This window comes from Hippichthys cyanospilos, chromosome 4 (genome assembly GCF_059441005.1).
Source record: "Hippichthys cyanospilos isolate Australia breed blue-spotted pipefish chromosome 4, RoL_Hcya_1.0, whole genome shotgun sequence".
Classification (NCBI taxonomy): domain Eukaryota; kingdom Metazoa; phylum Chordata; class Actinopteri; order Syngnathiformes; family Syngnathidae; genus Hippichthys; species Hippichthys cyanospilos.
In genome coordinates this window covers 12,268,366-12,294,034 of record NC_142372.1, presented here as the reverse complement: position 1 = coordinate 12,294,034, position 25,669 = coordinate 12,268,366, and the positions used below count along the sequence as shown (strand labels likewise).

General features: G+C 41.6%; 1 protein-coding gene across 1 annotated transcript in view; it reads left to right on the top strand.

Annotated features, from left to right (window-relative positions):
- Nucleotides 1-25,669, top strand: part of gse1b (Gse1 coiled-coil protein b) — a 162,456-nt gene that overhangs the window by 116,453 nt on the left and 20,334 nt on the right. Inside the window, exon 3 of the mRNA XM_088412295.1 lies at nt 18,104-18,301. Coding sequence (XP_088268421.1) covers nt 18,104-18,301 — 198 coding nt within the window. The remainder of the gene's footprint in view (nt 1-18,103; nt 18,302-25,669) is intronic.

The window sequence follows — 25,669 nt, the reverse complement described above, 5'->3', positions numbered from 1 at the left end:
GTTTTTGTCTCATATTGCCGCTAGGGATTGCAGTTAGTGCCCACATAGTTGTTTTGAGAGATCCACTATATTAAATAAGATTCTGTCTTTTTGAAAAATGCGGGTGCACTATGTATTTATTCCATCCATGAATAAGAATACAGTAATTACAGTATAGCCACAGGTTTTGGTTTCCAAGTATTATTATTATGATTATTTTTGGTCCCTTGTGATTGACCAATGACGTTAGAGGTGTACCTCACTTCTGACCAAAAGTAAGCATGAATAATTGACAATAATCATAATGACAACACACATAATTACCTTAATAATTACCTTAATAAGCAACTACTGTTTTGTTCAATTTATATTAAAGACCCTGTAAAGTGAATTTAGAGATGTGTTTCAAGATAACGGGTGAAAATATGTGAAGACTGACTGCTGCTCATTGTTGGGAACCTACTAGTCCGTTATTAGACATGTGTCACGTGTCAGTTCATCACTCTATCATTTTTTAACCGTGCTTTATTCACCGCTAAATTACAGTTCATCACTGCTATTTTAGGACATGAAGTGAAAAGGAAAACCAAAAGAAATGGTTTACAAAGGCAACAGCGCACAATTGTATTTATTTAGAAAGAGTTTGGACCAATTTTCACAGTAAAAAAAATGTGTGTGCAAAGTGTCACTCGGCATCAAGCCACTGGATTGTCACGGCTCAAACATATTTGATGTGTACACAAGACAGTTGCATCCATTTGTCGGCGGACTGTGGTTTCACACATTCAGTGGTCACGCCTACATCATGTGAGAGCAGAGCATGCTTTTTCAGTCTGCATCTGACTTAAGACAGACACATTTGATGTAGGGCATGCCTTCTGTGTCTTCAGTGGAATATGTCCACTGTAGCTGGAATGCTGGCTCTATTTCCCAGCCCTGTTTTATACTACACTGTGGTGTACTTTTTTTTAATTAGTTTAAAATTGGCTGGCTTGTTAACAGTAAACTTTTCTGCACATTACTGTAGGCATCCTGCACATTATTGTAGGTATGTGTACATAATCTACCCACTTAGGGTTCATACCTACACTCTGTTACTTGTTTGCTGTTTACATGTTGGTCATTGTCTTAACTTAGTAGTATTTATTTTACGACATTTGTGTGAATGGCAAAGTAAGAATTTCATTGTACGGGGAAATGTGTTTCTACACTGTGTACATGACAGTAAACACTTTGAGTTGACTTAGAACTGTTTTTTTTTTTTAAATCCATTTACAGGATGTGTAGTACTGCACCTCTCTTTGATGTGTTGATTTTTGAAGACAATTTTCAAAACATTTGGTGAAGGAAACCGTTTGTTTTGAAAGTATTGAAAACATGCAATTTTTGTGTAAAATTTCTGGGACACTTACTGTAGGTCTACCACAAGACGTGATGTGGGGGGCCATACCTGACCCCTGGGCCTTGTATCTGACACCTTTGCAGTACATCATCATTTTTACAGACTTATACTTACTACTTCCAATATTTTAGAGGAAGACAATATTAAATGTCCTATCACTTAATTAAACTATAAAATGAATTGAGATTATATTGAGATATTTTACATGTAAAATATTGGTTTTAACAATTTCAAATATATTGTCATTAGTCATGCACAGTTTCTGACAAACCTCATATATTGTAGTGTGCCCTGACTTTTAAGTGTGCAAATTACTAGTGCACAATGATACAATTTGTTTAGTTTTTTTCTTTTCATCAAACTTGCAAGTATCGGCCCTGATAATCAGTCGATCACTGATATATATATACACGCTTTCCTGCGTGACGACGCTGCTCTGTTGATCTTCGTTGAGGATGGTCGCTTCTTTTTCCTGCTCCATGAGAGGGGCTCGAGGTGGGAGGGGGTCGCAACGCGGGGGCCAGTCTTTCGGGCCCCGGAGGCGTGGCTGGGGGTGGGAGCAGGTGCTTAAGCCCCCACCCCCTCCCTTCGGCTTGTCTATCCGTCTGTCTGGCCCCCGCCTGCAAGGAAGCCCCACCTCCCGGCTCCCGGCTCCCTGCTGCCGGCCACCTTCTCTTCTCCTTTCAGCTCCGATCCGGAGCTTCCTGCGTGACAACAAAAGTCGGAGTACTCGACGAATGGATGTATCCGCGTTCCCTTCGCAGATGACGGCAGGAAGTTTCTAATTTATTAGGCCTGGAATTTCCCCTGTCTTGCTGTTTGCGGTGAGTTTAAAGCTCGCTGTGTTTCGAAGCTCTTTTTGAAAAAATACGGGGTGGGGGGGTGTTTGTTAGAGAGAGAGAGAAAGAGAGAGAGAGAGAGAGAGAGAGAGAGAGAGAGAGAGAGAGAGAGAGAGAGAGAGAGAGAGAGAGAGAGAGAGGAGTGGTTGCGAAAGTGCTGTGGACATCGTGCAAACTGCAGCGATCATTTCGCCGCTTTCTGCCGTTGATCAGACAGAGAAGTGCGGAAGGGGAAGCAAAAGCCAAGGTACAGTAGCAGCGACTGAAGCGTTTAGCTCTCTAGCTTTTTGGTTCCAGACAATTGTCCTTTAAAAGCAGATTAGCCTGAAGGATTGACCCCCCCACACCAAACCCCCCAAGCCTACCTACCTTAATGAATTTAAAGTTCCTGCAACGCTGTTGTGATTATCATGCAAAACACAACCCCCCAGGATCGCTTTTCTGACTCGATGTCATCTCAAGTGAACAGTAGCTTTTCGCTCATGCCAGTTGGCGCGTTCAAACCTCGTTATTGTCTTGCATTCTCGTCTGGAGACGCATGTGCTTTAAGGGCCATTTGGTGTCCTCGAGTGAAGGATGTGTGACACTGTTTGGTGACGTGTGTTTTGTGTATACGAATGCGTGCGTGTGGCAGGTGGACCGAGTTGAATCACTTCCCACGCGCGCGCCTTCACTGCACTTGAAGCGCGGGCACGCTCAACAGCTGCTTCTCCAGGCGCGCACATGCCACTCATCGCCCGCACACACGCCTTTTTTTTTCAAGTGCAGTTGGTCACCGAAGAAGGCACAAATGCACTGGTATTGCTTCTCAAGTAATGACTTTGAACGTGTGCAACTCTGCGGCGTTTTTCATTCATGGAAATGCATATACGAGGCGCGTTAGAAAAGTTCCAGCACTGGCTTTCGAAAAATAAATTTTAAAGACTCCAAACTATTAAGTTTCAACGGTCATATAAGATCCAACCAGCGTGTCTTCAAAGAAATACCACAAGGTGTGCATTCATTGGGAGTGAAGAGGTGACAATGCCTTGAGCATCTGACAGTTCTTGGTCATGAAGACCACTGCTATGCTAGAGCAATTTCCATGAGTTCTGACCGTCACCGTTTTTTTTTTTTTTTTTAAATCAAGGTGACATAATTTAAAATTGCATGCAACATCAAGATGGTCGTGATAATTCAGATGTGACTGATCACGGAACCGTTTTAGGAGTGGTGGAAATAAATGGAAATAGTTCGGACTTCAAATATATCAAGACCAGTCCTGCACAGTTTCTAACAAACCTTATATTGTGTCCCCTGACTTATAAATAAATGCACAATTTACTAGTGCACAATGATACATTTTTTTTTCTTTTTTTTGCTTTGTGATACAATCCAAAATCTGACACCATTGTTTTGGCATCATAAAACATACAAATGATTCAGCGAATGCTGCATTTTTATTTATTTATATATCAGTCTTTGTTGAACACTGTTGGATGCCTTTGTTTCCAAAAAAAGCAAAACGTGACTTATTCATTGTGGTTGGGGATGGTCACCTAATTTCTTTGAAGATCGTTAGGCTACCAAAGCAGACATAAATGGTCTTGTTTTTTCACTTGCAGTGACTGAATGTTCACTGTATACTATATTCACAATTCTTATTTATCAAACAGCTTATATAATATTTATAAACAAATATTGCGTAGCTTTGCAAAGTCATGTGGAATTCAGTTGTGCTTTCTCAAACCGCATGACTGCCACTCATTGTTTGCGTCACATTTTTCACCTTTAGAGACAGCCACCATCCATCCATTTATAGAGCCACTTATCCTCACAAGGGTTGCAGGCTTGCTGGTGCCTATCCCAGCCGGCTTCGGGCAGTAGGCTAGGGACACCATGAACTGGTTGCCAGTCAATCGCAGGGCACACAGAGACATTTAAACCGTTTGGCGAATGTGCTATTAACTGCGCCACCAAGCCACCGCCTTAACACCGAATGACAAATTAGCGCCTGGTGGAATGATTCTACCACTTTAAATTATGATACCAGTTACACCAGTTTGGTGTAAAATATGAAGTGTGACATATTTAACATCTAAAATCAACGAAACACTGGCCTCACCATCTGGTTCTGGCAAAGATTGTGGTTTCAAGTTCAAGTTTGCCGATGCAGATCAAGTTAATCAAATGTCATTAGCCACATGAGCACACTCCAATAACATCAGCTTTTGACCTGTACGAATACATTTTAGGAATATTGTCTTGCTTGTGACTGTTATCAAGCTGAATGATTAACCCTTTCCTGGGCACAGTGGCTGCTTTCGGCCGATAGTCTAAACACAAAAACAGCCTACATTAGCCACACGTTTTTCTATTTTTAAGTCCGAAACAGACAACACATTTTCAGGATTTAAGAGAAATGTAGCGCACAAAAACAACGTACATTAGGCACACGTTTTTCTATTCTAAGTCGGAAACAGACAAAAAATGTTCAGGATTTTAGAGAAATGTAGGGGTATGTTAGAAATTAAGCAATGGCTGTTTCGGACACTTTCAGCTGTTTTGCCTGTTTAGACTATCGGAAGAAAGCAGCCCCTGTACCCAGTAAAGACTGAAAGAACATCACAGAGCTTTCCGTAAATTTGCAGGAATGAGTGAGTATTGGGACAATGCCTGACCTTATTTCCTAGGATCATTACAGAAAAAAGGCGGCATTGAACATACCTAAAAAATATGTATTTTATAAATTGCACAAAGTAAGAGATTTCTTGTTTTTTCTGGTTGTAGTGATAGTCATGAAGTTGATCGATGCTTTGGCTTACTTTTACTTAATATTTTTATTTTATTTATACTTATAAACTGTTAAGGTTACGACTTGTATATCATTTCTTAAATTCTTGGCCATGTGCATTCTTAGCTAAATCCCGTAAAAAAGGTTTGAAAAAAAAAACGATGCTCTACTGTATGTCTTGTGGATGGTCTAACTCGTAACATTCTAATAATTCAGGCAAAGTCATCAAAATCTCCAAAATGATAATTTTTCAGGAGACCCCAAAATGAAAAGTTCTGTCAAGTATTAGTAGTCAATGTGAGAGCAAACAGGTGACTCTTTTAACTCTTAAGATTGGTCACTAATTTGTAAAAAAAAAAAAAAATACAACACAGGTGGCCTAGCCAATAGTATACAATAAAATAAAAGAGCTTCACCAAAATGTGACCCAACAGGTTTTGTTGCGACACCAGCAACATGAACATTGTGCTTTGTCAGCGTAACCTATTATTTTGTTATTGGCTACCAACTGTAGGCTACAAAATGTTTGTTACATGTAGTCCATTTGACATGATCTGACCTGACCATATGCAAATGAGCAGCACTGTTTTTTATGTAGTCTTTTAAAACAAAAATATATCGTGTTTCATGCATTAAGTAAACAAAAGATTTGTACAAAATATGCAGTTCGGTACTAAAAGGCAGGAAGATGTTAGAGTAATTTATTTGGAGCCATGAGCCTGCTATTGCCCCTCTTGACACAGATTTTTTATATATATATATATATATATATATATATATATATATATATATATATATATATATATATATATATATATATGCACAGGCTCATGCCTCCAAATATATTACTTTAACATCTTCCTGCCTTTTTGTGCCAAACTTTATAATACTTACATATACTTACATATACTATACATACTTTATAATATATAATATAATTTTTTCACAGATTGGCAGACAGACAGAATGAATAAAAATGGAATTTGGTAACTTGTAGAGGATTATCCTCCCTTGCAACAGACTTAAATAGAATGTCTGATAGTTGAGCATGCAATGGGACTGTAAGATGATGTATGAAAAGCTGTTAAAGCTGCTCCCGCTGGCAACGTGCCGTTTCGAAGCAGTTGAACACTTTCCTCAGTAATCATGCCTTTAACCGGGTCGACATGTTTTCAGGGGCCTTTTGTGCAGTTTGTGGCCTTGCGCTAGCCTGCAGTGTGGTTAGCTTCAGTGGGCCAGACAGCTGCTGTGTTCAGGAGAGTGTTGGTGACAGTTTGTCTGTGGTGACAGCACCTGGCGCTGTTTAGAGAGTGATTAGCACAGCCCAAGCATCTCCCTTTGCTGTTTACACAAGGAGCTATGGAGTTAAAGGTGACCCTCTTTGCATTTCCTTATCAACAGCGTTCATTGATTGCTTTGAATAGCACTCACTGCAGAGACAGCGAGAGAAGATGTTTGCATGAGTTTGCATAGTTCCTCAATAGAGAGGATGGTATGTATTTTACTGGAAGAGCCTTGGATTTTACTAGCATTACAAAATAATGTCCTAAGATGGTGGTGTGCGCAAACCGCTCTCTTTGTGTGTCGGGGCAGGGTTGCTATGTGGTCTGCCTCTGTGATGGTGGAGAAACCGCTATAGGGTGTTTAGGAAATGAAGGTTTTGCTTGGCCAGCACGCGCAACTTTTTTTCCTCTCATGTCGCCACTTCAGTTTGCAAAAGAGTTATTTCTCTGGAAATGTCTGGGATTTTGTGGCATTTTATACGTTTGGCGGGTTCATTCTTTTGCAGTTGAGATTTAGATTATGGGCATTAAAGAACACAATATTGTAGGTAAACTGAAACATATGCTGACCACTTTGTATTGACCTTTAGGAAGTCAAATACGACGGTGAACCATGTGTGTTTTTATTTATTTATTTTTATTGAAGGTGCATTGCTATGTGGTTCTTTTTTTTAATTGAAGTTGGGTTGCGATATCACATAAAACACTCAATGAAAGTAGCAGATGATAACATGTTAGCAACTTTACCCGCATAAGTTAGCTGTAGTAGCTAATTTACAGTGGTACTGAATTCAACAAACCAATAAAAGGACAATGTGATTGGCTCTGCTGCAAAGGAGGACTCGTGTGTGACATACAAAGAGAGCTAACACTTTGCAGCTTCCTGTTAAGGCAGACGACAAGCTAGGGAAAAAAAAAACTTCCTGGTTTTGACTAACTTGGATACATTGCCAATTTGGTTATCATCCCATGTCTACGCAGCTATAATGAAATGGCAACCACCAGTAAACACTGGCAACAGGTGCCGCTGGTGAATGCCATTTTTTAAAGTTGTTTTTCAGTGTCCTAAAATAGAGATTTAGCAGGATTCCAGAACAGCGTTTTCTTCTTTTTTTTTTTTTTTTATCAGGCGTCAGGAGCAACAGTTGCAGTCGAAAGATCAGTTGAGCTGTTATGCCGCGACATGCTGCTGAGAGCAACTTAAAAATAAATACATTTCTGCCATGTTTTACTGTTATGCGGAGCATTAACTATCAATAGTGCGATTGGCTTGATATATTGTATGGGTTTTTTTTCTGACATGCACTAATATGTGTGTAGTAAGCTCAAGAAAAAAATGCTCGAGCATTTTTTAGGACTAAGGTACTTGAATTGAATTCTATGGTTCCCCGTCAGAGTGATGTGTCCTTGTGTCGCCCCACCTGAGAGAACTTGCTCATCCATATTCAGCTAGGGTGTGATAGATAAGTGCTCACCATGCAGTTGAGAGTTGGCATGGGGCGTTATCAGAGTCTGGCGGTATGATAACCTTGAGCAAAAATATCACGGTGTTACTGAATCACGGTATTAAAACTACAGGTCTATTTTTTTTTCTATTGAATGCAATCATTTATATATTTAAGCAAAACATTGAATTTGTTATATTAAGAAATGTGTACCATATTTAGTACAAATAAATAAATACATTGATTGTTCTTGTTTAACTATTCTTTGCAAATCAGAGTGCCCCATCATTGATAAGCTATTTTTAAGACAGACCTCCATATCCTCCACAAATGCCTTAAAGGTAAAAAAAAAAAAATGGTGCTTGCCATCTAATTATATTCAGAGGCAGCTTGTTGAGTCAACTCTATAAACCCTGGTGATACCGTATCATCGAGCTGCGCTTCCATGAGTATCCACTGTGATGCACGCTAGACTTTGACAACACCCTATAAAATAATGTGATATAATGTATTTTTAACATAATGTCAGATGTTCTTTTCAGCTGTAACCCTTACAATTATACAGAAAGAAAGTTTGTTTGACTAGCATAAGCATGAATTTGTGTTTTTGATCAAAAATTAGCACTTATATTTGCTGTTTTGCTTTGAGAGGCATCTTGTGAGATCCAAAAAGGGGCATGAAGGGCGTGCTCAGCGTCATAACTCGATTTTGATTGATAAAGCTTCATCCAAAATTCACCCAGGTGTGGGTGACATCATCAAAATTCAGCGAATTGAATGGCTTAGCCACACAAACGTGTCATATCCTCCAACATGCTGCTTAGGTGCAAAGGAGTAAAGACAAACAATGATTGCCATCTAATTATGTTTTAAGAGGCGCCTTGTTGAGTCAACTCTGCAAGCGGCCAATCATCTTCTGCTCTATTTAACCCCACCTCCCTTTTGTTAGAATAAGCACAAAAGATAAGTGCTCATTACCACTTGCAGACAGTATTAGCTGTTATTGAAACCGTGATTTTTTTCAACAACACAGTAATCAGCCCATGACTAGTTGAGAATTTATTCTGAATTTGCTTATCACAGCACATACCCCTTCTATTCTAAGTAATCCCATAAAAAAGTAACTTCTATGCAGGTCATCCAATTCTTATTTTTTTCAGATTTGCGTCTATTTACTTTAGTTTGTCATATACCACATTTCCTCACCACTCCAGTCTCAAAACCAGTTTGACTCACTCTTAAAAAAAAATCACAAAGAGAACAGATGCCGACTAAACATTTATGGTGAAATAGTTGCAGTTTCCTTGAGTGACTCTGGCTCCATTCACAACACCACACCTTTAGATACCTGTAGATATTGCACGCCCGTTTGTGTTAGGCGGCACTCGCTGCTGCCGTTGTCGCTCAGACTGATAAGCAGCGGCTAAACAAACAGGCCAGGCAACATGAGCACACTAGATAAGGGAATGATACACACTCAGCATTGACCATGCTTGACTACTAGCCCTCACCTCTTTCTCATTCACCATTATTAATGTGAGTGTGCGCCGTATGTAATGTATGTTCCACTTGTGTTTATGTGTTTGTGTGGGTCTGTCTTGTTTGTTTCAGTCTGTTTAACCCGGCATTGCACTACAGGCTATTCTTTTACAAAGGCCTTTTCTACTGTTATCATGCCGTCGTCGCTCCTTCTCTATCGGCCTGCCTCTATCTTTCTTCAACATGGTTTGTCTGTTTGCCACTTGAAACACACACATTCACCCTTCCCCCTTGTGACTGACATCAATGCAATCAGCTGACTGTCATATTTTGTTTTCCTCAACTCATGCACAGAGCTTTCGATGCTGTCCATATGCCTTATCTGTCATCTTTTGGCACAGGTAGAGGGTTTTTTATTTATTTTTTTTCATATTTAAGATGAAAAATGAAGTTAATGTAGCTCCTCTTTCCATTTCTCAATGACATCACATATCAGAATTCATGTGTATGCATCAAGTCCATATGTTTGAATAAAAATCAGTGGATAGTTCTATAGAAAGTTATTTACTGTGAAATATTTGCTGCACTTTTATCACAATGGGAAGTAAATTGCGCTTTGAAATCTATGCCCTTATACTAAACATGTCATACTGCATTTCTTAAATTAGTGACCAAATTTGTTTGCTTTCGGGTGTTTATTTGTTTGGATAGAAGAACAGGAGTGGATTGTGAAATTGGCTGCTTTTGCTGTATCTGTGTTAATATCAGAGATGATGGCTATAGACCGATATCATCCTTTGTGGGGGGGATGGGGGTGGAGGGCAGGTATGTCAATAGTTGATTGGGACACCCGTAGTATGAGGACTTGCATTGTGGTTTCATATGTCTTTGTAAAAATACAAGCAGCCTTTAGCAAAAAACTGTTTTTGCAGCATATTGAAGTTAAACACTTTAATTACCATCTAATTACTGTCAGTGATAAATGATATTTTGCACATCTCCGAAGTTGTAGAGGTAGAAAATGTAAAATACACAAATTATAAATACGGTTGATAGAAAGTAGAATATGGAGTGTATAGTGTAAGTGTAGCGTGTTAGTTGTACTTGATTTTTGTGTCACAGCTGCTTTAAGATCCAAGAGATTTATTGTCATATGTAGTTGTGCCACGCAATGAAATTATTCTGTTCACTTCCCTGAGCAGCAGACTACATTCCATAATCGAGCAATAAATATATAGCAATAAACTACAGAGACAATGGTGCTAATAATGTAGTGCAGAATATCATGTAGCGCAAAACATTTTTTAATGCAAGATATTGTTAATGTGTGCAGTAGGAGGCAGATTAGTTTGTGAGGGATTTGTTGAGCATCCCGACGGCTTGTGGGTAGAAGCTGTTTGCCAGTCTGGCAGTCCTGGCCCTCAGGCTCATGTAGCGTCTGCCTGTTGGCAGTATTTCAAACAGGTTGTTTTGTGGGTGTGTCCTGTCCTTGATGATGTCGCGTATTCTCCGCAGAACCCTCGTGTGGTTGATTTCCTGCAGTGAGGGAAAGGCTGCTCCACAGATGCGCTGTGAGGTCTTGATCACACGCTGGAGAGCCTTCCTGTCTTGTGCCGTGCAGTTCCCGTAGCAGACCGTGTGATGGTGGTGGAGAGGACACTTTTGATTGTGTAACTGTAGAAGTTGTCAGGAGTCTTAACCTGCTTAATTGACATTGCTTCTGGTCTATGTGTGTGCCTCCGTTTGATTTCACGCGCGCCATATCTGTGACATGTTTCCGCACTGTCACCTTTCAGTCTCTATGCAGTATGCGTTTTAAGCGACAAGGCGAGCAGGGCCCAATGACGGCGTAGCCGACGATGGCGAGGACGGGCAAGTTAAAGGAGCGGACTCCCCGCCTCCTCTCAGCCGAACAGCTGGGCTGGTGCTGAAACTGGCCCCCTCATTAGAGGAGCAGCGGGGAATGCGTCCCCCTCAGCGAGAAGCTGCTGAGAGAGCGCAGCCACACAGACAGCAGCTTGACTCCTGGGGCACGGGCCATGAGAGCCAGAGAAGGCAGAAGGCTCGACTGTGCGCCTGCTACTTTGTGTGTGTGTGTGTCTGCATATGTGTGCTTGCACCCTAAGCAGGGTTGTCAAGCGTAACCAGACTGTGCTGTCACGCGCCCACGCTGGTGTCTCCGAGAACACAGCCGCACACTCCTCGGATGACACGCACAAACACGCGCGCGCGGCAACCTCGGCTACAGCCAGCATGTAATTAACAGACAGAGGAAATGGCGCTGTCGGGGTGGCGGCGTCGGATGCAGGAAGGAGAAAAAAAAATCATCTGAGCTCGTGCTTCCCCTCAAGACAGACTCTCTGTGGATGTGTTTCTCCGAATAAAGGGAGAGGAGGGAGACGAGAGGGAAGCGGGGCCGGCTGGTCTTTTGAAATTTGTGTTTTGTTACAAGCTACTGCCATGCAGGTTGAGGTGGTGTGCACTGTGACTAGAAGAGCGGCGGCGAAGTAGGAGGTGAGGGATGAATAATGAGAGCACACTTAAATCGCCCTGTGTAGTATTTCTTTTGTGCTGTATGTGTGTATGTTGGTAGCTGTGTGCGTGCGTGCGCGCGCGCATTTACTAAAGACTGTGAGAAAGTGAGGTCAGAGGGAGATGTACTCTGTTCTCCGCTGTAGCTGCATAATGGAGGCCTGCTGTATAATGACAGCTCTCACACAGGCAACGCTCGCTGGCTGTCTTCCTGATTCTTCGCTCCTCCCTTCCTCATTTCTCACCCTGACTCTTTGTCTTCCTTCTCACGCCAACTCGGTAGCCGCACAGCTACTGTGGCAGGATTTCCTTGATATGATTTCTTGGCCTTTGCCATGAGGCAAATGAGGTGACGTGCACGCGCTCAGACATGCACTTGCAGGTGTGTGTGAGCATGTGTGTGTGTGTTTGCAAGCACGCAAACGGAAACATCCGTTCTTTCACGCTCAAGGGTAGATTGCCCTGACATCTCATCTTTGAAGTCAAACAAACCTGGAACCACCAGAGCAGGTTTATCCTGCTGTGCTGTGCAGCGAGTGGATGATGTGCAATTGTTTTTTTTTTTCCATTATTCAAAAATATCCTGACTTGTAAATAATTATTTTTGTCTTTGACATTCTGAATAAATAGTGATGAATTATTCGGTTAGAAAATAGTATTAAAACTATATATTTTTTCATCATTTCACTGTTGGCACCTTTACCCAGATAACAACTTTGCACATCTTGATATTAGCTTTATGATCTGGAAGAACTTTCAGTTCACAGCTGTATACTATCTATGTATACTACTGTATACTATTCTGAGTATATTATGGAGTAGATTGAATGGAAGCAGCGTTCCTGCACTGTGCAGGATATGTAAGGTGCATGTATGCATGCTATAACACACTTAAGCAGTAAGTTGCTAGATGTTGGAATTAATATGCTCTTTATTTGAAAAGAAAAAATGAAATTGTTCCCGTTAGTTCCTGTTGTTAGTTTTGCTGAGAGCTGCAAAAATGTGGTTAAAATCTCACACAACTTCTGAGGTGCCTTGACATACCCCATACATATACATGATTATGCCATACATGCAAAACTGAAAGTATGACCTTTGCCCAACCCCCAATGCGTTTTATGTACAGTTAGGTCCGTATTTATTTGTCAAATCTTAGATATTATTTTCTTGCTGTCATTTATTCACTCTGACACTTAGTTTTGCTAAAGCATCTTCAAGAGGAAACTGAATTTGATGTGTGAATGTGAATGGCCTCCTGAGAAATTGTCAAATATTATGTCACGGTTTCCAAATGCTTTTGACCCTTAAATGAAAAGAGACTGCAATGGCTATATTTATTATAATGTTTTTTTTCCCCTCCAAAAACCTCTTAAATGTAACCCATATGTGGTGTAGTATATGAATCGTACAATATGTCATTGTCCAAATACTTGACTGAAGCTGTAGTTTAAATCCATTTAAGGGCTCCCTGTAATTCAGTGAGGTAATTCCCTTTGTCCATCCTGCTGCTAGTTTTGCTTGTCCACATCACTTGTATTTCTTCAACGCTTTTGTAGTGAGAAGTGCTCTGACATGCCCGCCCCCCTTGGACAGCCTTGTCAGCACAGCTAACAAGTCTGTCAGCCATAGCAGATGACATGTTCTCATCTCACAAATCCCTCTCGTATGAGTGGCTGAGCTACTTAACACTGGCTAATTTCACCATGACAGGAAGTTGAACCGGCCCTCAGATGGAAATTGACTTCTCTGGTGAGCAAAGTCCCTGTGGTCAACTTTCGCAACTCATAAGATTCTATGATCTGAACATTTCTATACACACACGCACATGCACACATACGTACGCATATACACACACACACACAAGTCACTGGTGTGTTATTGGCAATCGCCCATGTCGTTTAAGCTCATCTACAAACAAAGGAGAATTGACAAATTTCTTGTATGAACCATAGTCACTAATAGTCAAACCCCTCAAGCAGGTTTCTGGAAGAACCTGTACAGGGTAAATAGTGTATTTGTTCTGCTCGTACAGTACAGTGGAAAAAGTCAACAAGCAGTAAGAATATTGAATGTACTCGAGTTTGATATGAATATGTGTTTAGCTAACTTCCTCACCAAATGCGGCATGTCAGTGAATAGTACCCACATTTTTAACACAAGGGTGCTAAAACCATTGCCAAGCTTATTTAAAAAACAAATACAGTAAATAAATAACTCATCTTCTCTTTTCTGAAGTGTACAATGCTTCTCTCGTTGTTGTGGGCGAACCTCTTTTCACCTCGCTTTGTTATACTTGCCTTCAACGAGATGGTTGATGGATCAGTCCGATGGGCTGCCATTGCTAGTTTTAACAAGCTGATAGGCAAATCCCTTCCTGGTTAAAGATTAACCCAGTCGCCAAAGCTGCTACTGCATTATCTCCCCCACTGGCCAGGGCACCCAGGAGCCAAGAGGATTTATTTTATGAGTGTGTGAGAGAGAGAGAAAGAGAGAGTAATCCGAATTCAAACCACTAAAAGGTGGAACCACATGTGTTTATTTGGTGATGGGGGGGGCTAGTGATCAGCTTTACTCTGTGGGGTGTTAAAACTGTGTGTTTACTGTATGCCATTTAGCAGGCATTCTTTTCAGACTGTGTGTGCGTGTTTGTGGTTTGTTGTAATCTACATTCCGTTTTTCAGACATTTTGTTTCATTTTCCCTGAGGGCACCGTAGCAGAGAATGCTCAGTGTGTATAACAGATTCCTTTTAACAACTGGGTTGTCAGTGCAACTGTTGAACTGTGGTGCCTTTGCCAAAACATATTGTGTACTCACCTCTCCTTAGAGTTTCATGCAAAAGAGTATTGTCAGTTAAATCTGTTTCTCCCCTCCTATCTTGCATGTGATTACGGTAGATGTAAAAGGCAAACGCTTGGATCTGCCCTGCTTTACCAGTTAACTGGGGGATGACGCCATCTGCTGGATACTCATAGAGCCGCGATCTTCTTGTAAGACTGGCTGTAGGTAGAGTGCCGTAATCACGTCTAGTGCACCCCCCCCCCCCCCACACACACACACACACATCTTGTTAAAGGTTTTTTTTTCAACCCCAACATTTGTCAAGAGAAAAAAATCATAGGTCATAGTTCTGATTTGGTTGGAAGAGGCATGTTATGTGAGATGTAAAAAGATTTAATTATCAGGTCATTTATTTTAAGGTTGAAACTGGAAAAAAGCGGGAAAAAATGTTCCGCGTATATAAACATTTCTTATGCACAGCTGATTGACATACTTATTAGACACAAGAAGCACTATACTGCACATTAAAGACAAGTCAGGAGCTTGCCAAGATGATGATGATGAGAACATTTTTTGTTCCACGTGTACTATGCACAGTTCTTAAGGGAGACATTTAACTGACATACTTATTAGCCACCATAGGTGCTGTACTGTACATTGATGACAAGTCAGGAGCTCGTTAAAATGACGATACTTGACAGTTAAAAACGAATTACGTTTGTGTGATTGTGGCCAATGAGGTAATATTGTGCTATTTGCACTTTGTATGCCAGTTTTTTATTGCTTTTTTTGTAGCTCTGATGGCATTGTTAAGGTTGTTTTAACACAAAAAGAAGAAAAAAAAACAAAACATGGACAATATTTAATGTCTGTTAGAACCAAAAAAAATGAACTTCAGACAATGATTTAATTAAAAAGGAGTTCCGATTGATGATGTACGTTGCTTTATAATTTGGTCCTTAATATTACCCTGTAATCATGTTTGCTCTCATGATACTGTTGTGACAGCATGTAGCTCACCTGACTCAATCTGGGTCAGACCTCTGATGGTGGTTTCCTCATGATAAGAACAAGCTGTGGTGTGTGAAGATGGGGAGATAGAGTGAGAGCATGTCCTGAAGAACAGAGCAGCGCTTTGTCAAAAGGTGGCCTTTGGCTCTGTGCTCGCCACCGTGTAGCTGTGCCCCAAAGGTAATCTCTTTCCGCTGTCATCTGCCTCGCCTGTCTGCTCCCTTGCTCTTCTGAGAAAAGAGGAGACATGGCAGCAGGAAGCCACTAAAAAAATGACCCATTCACACCCCTGCAGTGAGAGCAGGACAGAGAGAGCGGAAGCAGTGCTTTTATTTTTCCAATACACTCCACGACGCTCGCCCTGAGTGCCCCTGGCCTGTCGTAAATACACCATCCTCAGTTTGGGCTGGGGGACTTCCTTTTCTGTGTGTTTCCATTGTTCCAATCGTGAAATTAGCTATGACAAACTAAGCAAGGCTATAAAGTAAATTGAGATGAGCTCATCGTGGGCAACGCTCCTAACACCATGGTTCCTCAACGCTTGAGGGCTCGTCACAGGCCGCAACATGTCTTTCCGTCTAGAGGAAGTAAGGGGAATTTACCAAACCTTTGTGTTTCCAATTGCGTCAATGCGAGCTCACACATCTAACTCATGCACACACGCCAAAGGGGTCAGGCGTGGCGAACGGCTGAGCATCTTCTGCTGCTCTCCCCCTCCCCCAGCTCGTCTTGGCAAGCCAAGCATGCCTGTGTCTGTTATCTACAAATGGTTAAGGAATTATAGGTTGAGAGCGGCGGAGGGGGGAGAGTGTGAAGGAGGGAGGTTTATGTGTGGGTGGGTGGCGGCGGCGGCGGCAGGGGGGGATGAGGTCATGTGACATCGCAGCAGCTGCTAGGCTAAGAATTTCTGTTTTCTCACTCAGAGGGAGCGAGCGAGAGCACGGAGGGGAGAGATAGGCAGCGCGTGTGGTGTGTTGCTTTGTTAGATAAGCTCCAAACGCTCTTTGTGAGAGGCAGCGCCAGAGACGGGAAAGCAGGCGGCCAGATAGATAGACGTGAGGGAGCGAGAGAGGAGAGCAGGAAGATGGTGTCCGTTCTCTCAGTGGCCGCCGGTGCGCGCTGGTGCGGGCTGAATGTGAAGATGCAGACATGGGGGATCCGGGCGCTTCCACTCCTTTGTGCAGTAAGGCGCTACAACCACACAGTCTGTTTGTCTGTTGGGTGGGGGGCTGATGAGTGGAGGTGACAGGAACTGGGGCCAGACCTCCGGATGTGTGGCTGTGTGTTTGTTTGTCATGCTTAATGCTCGTCTGCCTCCCTTTCACCATGTGGCTTGATGTGTGCGATCCCCCCGCAGCCTTCTGTCTTTATTGCGTCTAATTATGTACATGTACTAAACGGTAAGTTTGTCTTTCGTTTACACTCTTTAGCTGACTTCTTCCACCTTTACGGAATCTATCTGCCAGAAACGCGCTTTACTGAGTAGTGTAATCGAACAGGGCAATGTGTGTGTTTACCACTCTTCTAATGTCGCGCTGTGTATTGTTCAGCCAGTAGTCATTGTTGAGTCCATTATTAATTGTGCACCGGGTTCACACGGAGTGCATCGGGTAACTGGGGGGTTACAGGACTATCTGTGAGCAGTTGGGAATGTTATTCTCTCTCTCTCCCTCTCTGCTGAGTATGTGTCAGACACATGCAGGGTGCCGTGCTGCTCGGCTCCTTAGGGGACATCATCTATTTTTAGCTCTCTCAGCCTTGAGAGTAAACTCCAATATAAATTGCATTCATACGGTTATGTTATTGACTTTTTTTCCATGTCACCGGGTCATTTTTTTGAATGAGCTTCATGAGTACATTACTATGAATGTAGGCTGTCCTCTAAACTGCCCTTTGTATATGTGTGTGTGTGTGTGTGTGTGTTGTCGGAGCACGTAAGGCTATCGCACGCCCTTCTGGCATTTAGGGATTCCACTGACTGAGGGGCTGTCAACGCGGTGTCACCTTTCAACACATACACACAAACACACACAGGAAGGAAAGAAACCACCTCCCACCCGTTCTTCCCTTCCAACTGTCTTGCAGAAAAAATAAGCCTTTTCCATTGTGCCATTTGAGGAAGCCGTGTGGTAAACGCGTAAACCGTGATAACATGCGCAGTTAACACGCGAGGTAACACAATCACTTTGATTGTGTCGAGCGTACACTGTTCCGGCATTGTGTATTTTTTCACCTTTGACCTCAAGCAGACATACAGCCAGACTTTTAGTTCTCGGCTGCGGAGGGTCAACCTGCCCTCGTAACCTCTCACCCATGACCTCAAGCTATACAATGACTGGCCCTCTGCCCCTCACGCCACAGATATCCATCCGCTCCAGCTGTCACAGAAACTCAGCACCGCACTGGCGCTGTGCAGTAGAATGGCTTTATGTCGCTCTTTTTTTTTTTTCATTCTTTTGCTTGGCTCATTTGCATACCCGTCAGCCAATAGTAAATTGTAAACTTCACTCATCATTTCATCGGTTTCCTAAATTCTCTATTGAATATTAAAATCGTTGCGTCCCTTCTGTTTATTTCCAGGCATGAGCCATGAGCCAAAGTCACCATCCTTAGGAATGATCTCCACGGCAACCCGTACAACGGCGACGGTCAGCCCTCTCACCCCGTCACCTCTTAACGGCTCTATCGTAGCCAATGGAAGCCCAGCAGCCCAATCGGCTCACTCCGGATTCGCTGCAGCCCTCCGAAAACTGGCAAAACAGGCAGAAGAACCACGAGGTAAAATTGTGACGCAAGCATTAAGTCCAAGCCTCTTACCAACTGTCCACATTAAAGAGTTGTTGTCGTTTTATTTGTGCTTGAGAGCCATTTATTTATTTAGTACTTTTGCTTTTTCGCAAATGTGCTGTAGACTAACTTCAGAATCAGACAGAACTTATGAAATAGCAATAGTTGTAACCAAACCCCCAATTCTCAAAGGAAATATATTGGAAAATGTACTTAAAAATAGAAAATAAGGTTTAATGCTTGATTTCCATTCTTTTACATACAGTTACTCTAGCAAGCCTGTGACCCTCACCTTTGCATTTTCTTTCTGCACACGAAAAATTGGGTCAATAATTACTCCAAAAAAAGACAAAAAGGGACTGACCCAACTTCATTTATTTAACCCAACTTTTATTTGTTATTTTTTTAACCCCAATTTGGTTCAAATGAATAATCTTCAAAATAATCGCACAAAAGGCACATTGGGTTGTTTTGTCCAAAACATGTTTGGGTATTTCTTTAACCCAACTTTTTTTTGTCTTTAATGTATTTCTATCCAGCCTAACATTTTGGCGTTAATAGATAATTCCAAAAGTTGGGTCAAATGAATAAATCACAAAACAACAATATTTTGGGGTTTGTTGTGATGGCTTTCATGTGATCCACATGGTCACACGAAGAACCCCAAAAAGTTGGGTCTTTTTTTTTTTTTTTTTTAGGGTTATTAATTCAGCCTGAAGAGTACCGTCAGTTGAATAACCCCAAAATTGGGTCGGTCTGCATGCTCTATTGGGTTAGATTCTGGGGATTGACATTACCTAAAACCTTTCACTTGCCAGTGATAAACTCTTGTTGTGTTTGCAAACGTCAGTGCATTTTGAGTCATTAGCATACGGAACACTGGAGGATCTCTATCAGCATGTTGATTTAAATTAGCATATAAAATGTAACAATTTAGTTTTGCTAATTTTGCCAACAATGAAGATGTGGGAGCCAGTCCTTGAAGAGGTCATGCAAGTCCAAGCCATGACATTACCTCTAATGAGTTTTAGAGATGAGCTTTTATTGGTGATTGCGAGCACATTCTTTTCTTCCTGAAGCTTTTTCCTTTCCATCATGTTGGTAAAGAGTAAGCTTTGTCTTTTTGACTCATCGCTGTACTCCTTGGCAAATTCCAGCTTGCCCTTCCCATTCTTCTTGCTAATATATTTTCTGCATTGTCTGGTGTAGCATCTGTGCTTTTCATGATCTTAAATATTGCCCTCTGAATGTGATTGCTAAAGTAACTAGCATTTTTCACAGTAACTTTTTTTAAAGTCTTCAAAATATCAGTTTATCGTCAACAGCTGTTACTTTTCATGGTCTACCCATTAAACGCCTGCTACTTTTTACACAAGTGCTTTATTCTGTCCTCAGGGCATATTAAATGGCTATATTGGTTATGGCTGTAAGTTACGTATTTAATTCAGAAATAAATACCTGAAAATGGCATGCTTTTTGGGGTGATGTAACTAGAACGGCACACAGCGCAGACCACCAACAAGAATGAATAACTGCATGCTAAAATCCCAAATGAACATTTGACGGTTACTTTATAGTGGTGAAAACTGTAAGATAACTTACAAGATATTATCATGATTATTCTTCTCACGATAATGATATTATAACCATCTATGATGCAGTCTTATAAGCTGTCTCTGTTGTTTGGAATGTACACATTTGGTCAAACTACCCAAATTCTGTAAATCTAAATTAAATCTTTTCCGGCTCCATATTTGAAAATTATTGAAATTATTGACCTGTCTAAAATGTTGCAGATTGCTTCATCTGTTTAACAATAGAATGTTGGAGGCTCAATAAACAAGCCATTTTTTTTTTTTTTAATACTAAAAAGTGATAGTTTTCGAGATGCAAAGACCTGTCCACTGCCGGTCGTATATGGTTTGTAACAATAGAAACAGTCAAGACCACAAATTATCCAATGTTGTCAGCATGTAGAGATGTTCGGCTTGGTTCTTGACATTGGTGTGATGCTATGGTCCTGATCTTTAGAAAGAAATATTTATGATGTTATAATTTTTAAAAAGATGTAGTCATACGGATGTACATGTATACTGCGATCCACATCAAGTGCAAGTTGACATCAAGTGTGTAAATTTGCATGCTTTGACATCGGATATCAATACCGCTGCTATCTGATGCTGGTGTAGTGAAACCGAGGGAGTTTACAGTTATGATCCAGAATATTGCAATATCAGCCACATTGCTAACCTCAGTCCATTAGAACTTTTGTTGCAGTGTGGCCACTTTGTGGCTTTCATGCTGCCCAACGGGGTTTTATAGAAGCCTGTGCAAGATCATATCTCCTTTTTGTAGAGACCCAGTTCGCCCTGTTGCCCACTCTTGCACTGTCTCTTAAATCAGCATCCTGGTTGTCCCCAGACACGTTGCTCCCCTGTAAATGATTTATTGAGTGCAGATAGAGAGAGGACTCGGCTCTCATCACCTCCCTCACGATCTTTCTCCCCTTCATCTCACTTCACGCCCTCAACCCTGTATATACGCTCTATTACTTTTTACTTCTATCTCTCCTGAAGAGAAAATTCTTCCTACAGAAGCCATTTTGTCTGAAGCTTTTTTTTTGTCTGAAGCTTTCCTTATTATAGGATTTTTTTATTTATTTTCTGCTTGTTCTTATTGCGATGCTTTGCTTTTTAATATATTTCTCTTCTTGCTGCTCGATGAGAATATGTGAATGTCAAGTCGAAGGCTTCTATTCCCTGTCTCTGTTGTGCAAAAGGTCACCGGATAATTGCTGATAAATCTCAAGCACCATTTTTATCCATCCATTTCTCTCAACCGCTTACTCGAGTTGGGTGATGACAATATTTTTTTGTAAAAGCACAAAAATTCTAGCTAGCTTATTTTTTTTTTGCCTGCTGAGTGTGCAATCTGGCTGTTCTAGTGAAGTGATGCACATATGAGTCAACCGTCGGGGCACCAGGGGCAACTAAACTTGTGTTCCAAGCCATGACCCTGAGGTGGGCAGACTCATGTCACTCTTGAAACACCAACCGCGTCAAGACTGACTGTATTTATAGGCAACACGCCCCATCACACACCCCCATGCATGCAAATGGTTGTCTTTGCAAGCTTGTCAGGCTGCAGCCTGCCATCTTTTCTTTGACTCAGTCTGTCATGTTGTTGTTAGATGAGTTATGCTGTATATGGGATAGCATGACTCACTGCCCCGTGGCCTGGAAGAATTAGCTTGGTTTTAGTGCTGCCGTCAGCGACTGAACTCATTTAAATCCCAGAGCACCGTCACTGTTTATATGCGCACGTGCAAGCCAGACACTCGAATTTTCACTTGTCTGTGGCAAGTATAATGAATAGTTTCGTGTTCTGAGTGTTGTGCTGAAGAGGGGAGGTGATGGATAATGAGCTTCAGAGTGGCACAAAACACACACACACACACACACACACACACACACACACACACACACACACAAAGTGCTGATAACACACTGCCTCAAAAAGCCCAGCATGCTGATATGTGATTAATTAGGCAGATCTGGGTTTAATCCTCACAGTTGTTTCCTCTCACACGCTTGTCGACACATCATCCGAATTTCATCACCAGCTTCATACCAACTGTTGTACCCTGCCTGGAAATCGAGTGACTACAGTGGAAGAGAACAAAGGCGCACAAGATGGTGAAGTACATTGGCAAGACAAAAAAAAAAGAAAAAGATTTGAAAGTAATTAGCAAGTTTGTGAAAAGATGAGGTCTTTGTCAGGTTGTGGATATGTTTGTGTGTCAGGAGGCTCTCCTTGTTTCTCAGCATACTGGGACGGTGAGGCAGTGTGTCTGTGACCTCTCCATCTGGAAGCTGCCTGGAGCTTGCTCTGCCTGGCTGTGCTGTGCATGTATCTTCAAGGCAAAAGCCTCCAGGCTGTGATTGTCACTGACACACTCACAAACAAGCCCGTTTGACACAACACCGCCACACACCCTCCTCCATATAACATAAGCTGATTTGTTGCCTGACCCTCATCTATTCCTGCATTTAGGTGCAATGTACACTTTGTACAGCCGGCAGAAGACAGAGTATTCCATTTTCCTCTGTATTTTCATTTGCTATCGTTTTCCTCCTTGGCACAAGATGCATGACCGTGCCCGCCAGAACATCTTTTTTTTTTTCTTTCGGTTTTTCTTAGAGGTCACGGGATGAAGGAACAAACTTCAGCCTATGACAACAGCTTGGTTTGTTGTTTGTTGTAAATATGTGCGCGCATGTGTGGCTCTGCTTGAGCGGTCAAGTGCAGAGGCAGCCTGGGAGAGCAGAGACTTGTAATAGAGGACACGATCCAAACAGAAGCTTCACATGAATCAAAACAGCCTCTGTCTCCATGCTCACATCGCCTCATCTCTTCCTCGCTGTCTTAGTAACTGTCTTTGTAGAATATAATTTTTATACTGATTGCATAGATCAAAAGTACTAAGGAGGGGATGTTTTCCGAAATAGCTAAACATCTTCATGTTAAATGCCACATAAAACAAAATAAATAAGCTATAACTGGCTGGATTTGTGCCATAGCCAATGTTTGGTGTGTGATTTGTTCTTCTTTAGTCTTAAAACAGCTGTTATTTAATACTTTAAGCAGCAAAATCCACTTATCTTCATATCAAGGTGCAGCGATTCTGCCACTTGATGCCAACTGAAAATGACATGTTTTTTTTTTTTTTTTTAATGAAGCACTAGATATTAACATTCTTTTAAATCAAGCATCCTGGTGAAAAAGGGTATGAAAATGGAAAAACAGTTTTATCCATCAAGGGTGCATTCATTTTCGAACATGATGTCGACTTTAAATGACATCACAGCTTCTTGGGGCTAATGTAATGGCCAATCACTGGTCAGCTTGTGAACATTACATGACCAAACCGAAAACAGGTGAGCAGTGATTGGTTGTTAAAGCAACTGTGATGCCATTTTCATTTGACAAGCAGCAAAATGGCTGCCATTTGAGATGGTTAAAAATAGAATGGTTGTGCTGATAAATTCATATCCCCAAAATGCAGTTCAATTTAGCGAGACCACATAGAACCTGCCATGATTGCCAGTTGATGATAATGACCATTTTTATCTGACCCTCATTTTAAGCTATTTTTTAAAAGTAGTTTGTTTTCACAATTTACATGTTCATGTTACATGCTTTAGCTCCACATTTTAGTATTTCAATTGCCAATCTTGACTTGCACATTTAGACTGGAGCCATCAATGGGGTGAAGGTATAAAAGTGCCTTTGGTAATGTACAGGCTGCCGCATTCACTGTTGGTGTAGACCTGACTCCAATTCAAAACATAGTTACGGTAGTAAGATTTTGGTTCGTTATTATTAATATTATTATTATTATTTAGAATAATTTATCATAATTTTGTTAAACTAGGAAGGCACCAAGGTTTTGTGTTTATATTTTGGGTGTTAACATATCTCCCTTTTTACCACTCACCTGTTTACCTTCTCTTCCTGTTCATTAAATTATTTAGGCTCCTCTGCCCTTTCTCCAATCTTTTCTGCTTTTAACGCAAGAAAGCAAAAGTGAACGGAGATGAGAGGAGGGCTCGGCGGGGGGATAAATGGAGTGGAGGTCTGTTGCTTAGCAGTACAGTATCTCTGTGATCACTGCTCCCCTCCTCTCATCTCTGCCTCTTCTCTCCTTCCAGCTTCATTTGTTTCCCCATCCTTGTCGAGCATTGTGAGTGTGTGTGGTGTGTGCGGTCAGTGAATAGGCAGGGACACGAGAGCTGTATTAAGTGTACCTCCGTTCCCCAGGCTGAGTGGGCAGCTATTGATTGGCCAAGTCTTGCAGGGGAAAGTAATGGCTCTCTGAGGTGAGAGGGGAGGATTACGCTACTAATTGCCTTTGTGTAGACAAGATATGCTCCCACCCCCCTCACCAATACTCACACTGTTTTTCTTGCTGCTCCACCTCTTGCCTCACCTCACACCTCTTTTGCACTCTCACTTTATTTTTTTAACCCCCAGACACCACCTATCTCATTTTTCATTTTCATTTCTCACCTCACTGTACTCGCCAACTACACACCAACCTTCTCGCACCATAGAATTTCAGTTTTCGGGCAGTAGTCTTACTACCATTATTGATTCCTTTCATTATTCTGTGATATTAGTCAGAGCAAGAGTTTAGAATCATTCAATGCCCTGACCGCACCCACAAAGAGAGGATGTTGTCTGTTCAGTTACCATGGTAACTGAAGAAATGGTGATATGTAAGAGGCCTGTGGTTTTTGTTCAGATGGTCGGAAAGGTGGGAAGGAACTGGCCTGCGGTTTCAAAACGCTTTCTTTTGTGCGGCTGCTAGTGAGATTGTCGACACTGCAGCTACCTGCTGAAGGATGCTCTTTTGTCTCCCATCCTTGCTCTCACATAGGAGTGCGCATCCCATTGAGATGGTTGTGACCCAGTTTGACTATGTAATGCGTTTTTGATGAGCCAAAGAGACCCGCTGGACAAGATTATGCAAGAAAGGATAAGAGATATTGGACATCCTTGTGAGGAATCATATTTATCATTGTGCAGATTATTGTAAATATGTGTGGTCTTGATGCTGAAACTGCTGTAATGTGTAAATGTGAGCATATCATTGGGAGCATTGGGACTACAAAGAGAAAAAGTGAGAAGTGAGGCATGTGACCAGACTGTGACCCTCTGCTACAGGCAGTCCCAGGAGGGATTTGTTAATGTGACACAAGCCTCAGCGCTCATTGGGCCAGCTTCTTACCACCTGCCGTGTGTGCGTGCTTGCAGCGGAATTTCAAATCTACAGTTATGTGCAACTATGTACATTCAGTATGACTGTTTCAGTCCCCAGCAACCTTTACGTGGTGTGTTTGAGACTGACTCTCACAAGGCTGCTCATCCTAATCACTGTCACTTTATAAAAGTGGCCCGGGGCCATACATCTGGCCTTTCAAGTGTGCTAGCTGTTGCTATTGTATCGCTACAATCCCCTTTTTGTCTTCAGTGAGGCATTTGAACAAATTGTCTTGATATATGAGCCTGGAAAATTAATGATGACAGAAGGAATTGTAGTTATTATTACAGACATTTCTTAAGAAGTCGTGTTTTTTCCCACAGTATCAGACCTTGATTTATATCTCTCCTCCAAGAGGATACATTCTCTTGAAAATTAGAAACATTAAATATAAATGCTAGAAAAACAACTAAACAGACATCATACACGTCAAAGCTTTTTTTTCCCTCCATGGCTGGTACAGATAATTAACTAAATTCCAAACCTTTTCCAGATTCTAGGCATTCAATACAAGGTACTTACAATCTATACAGATA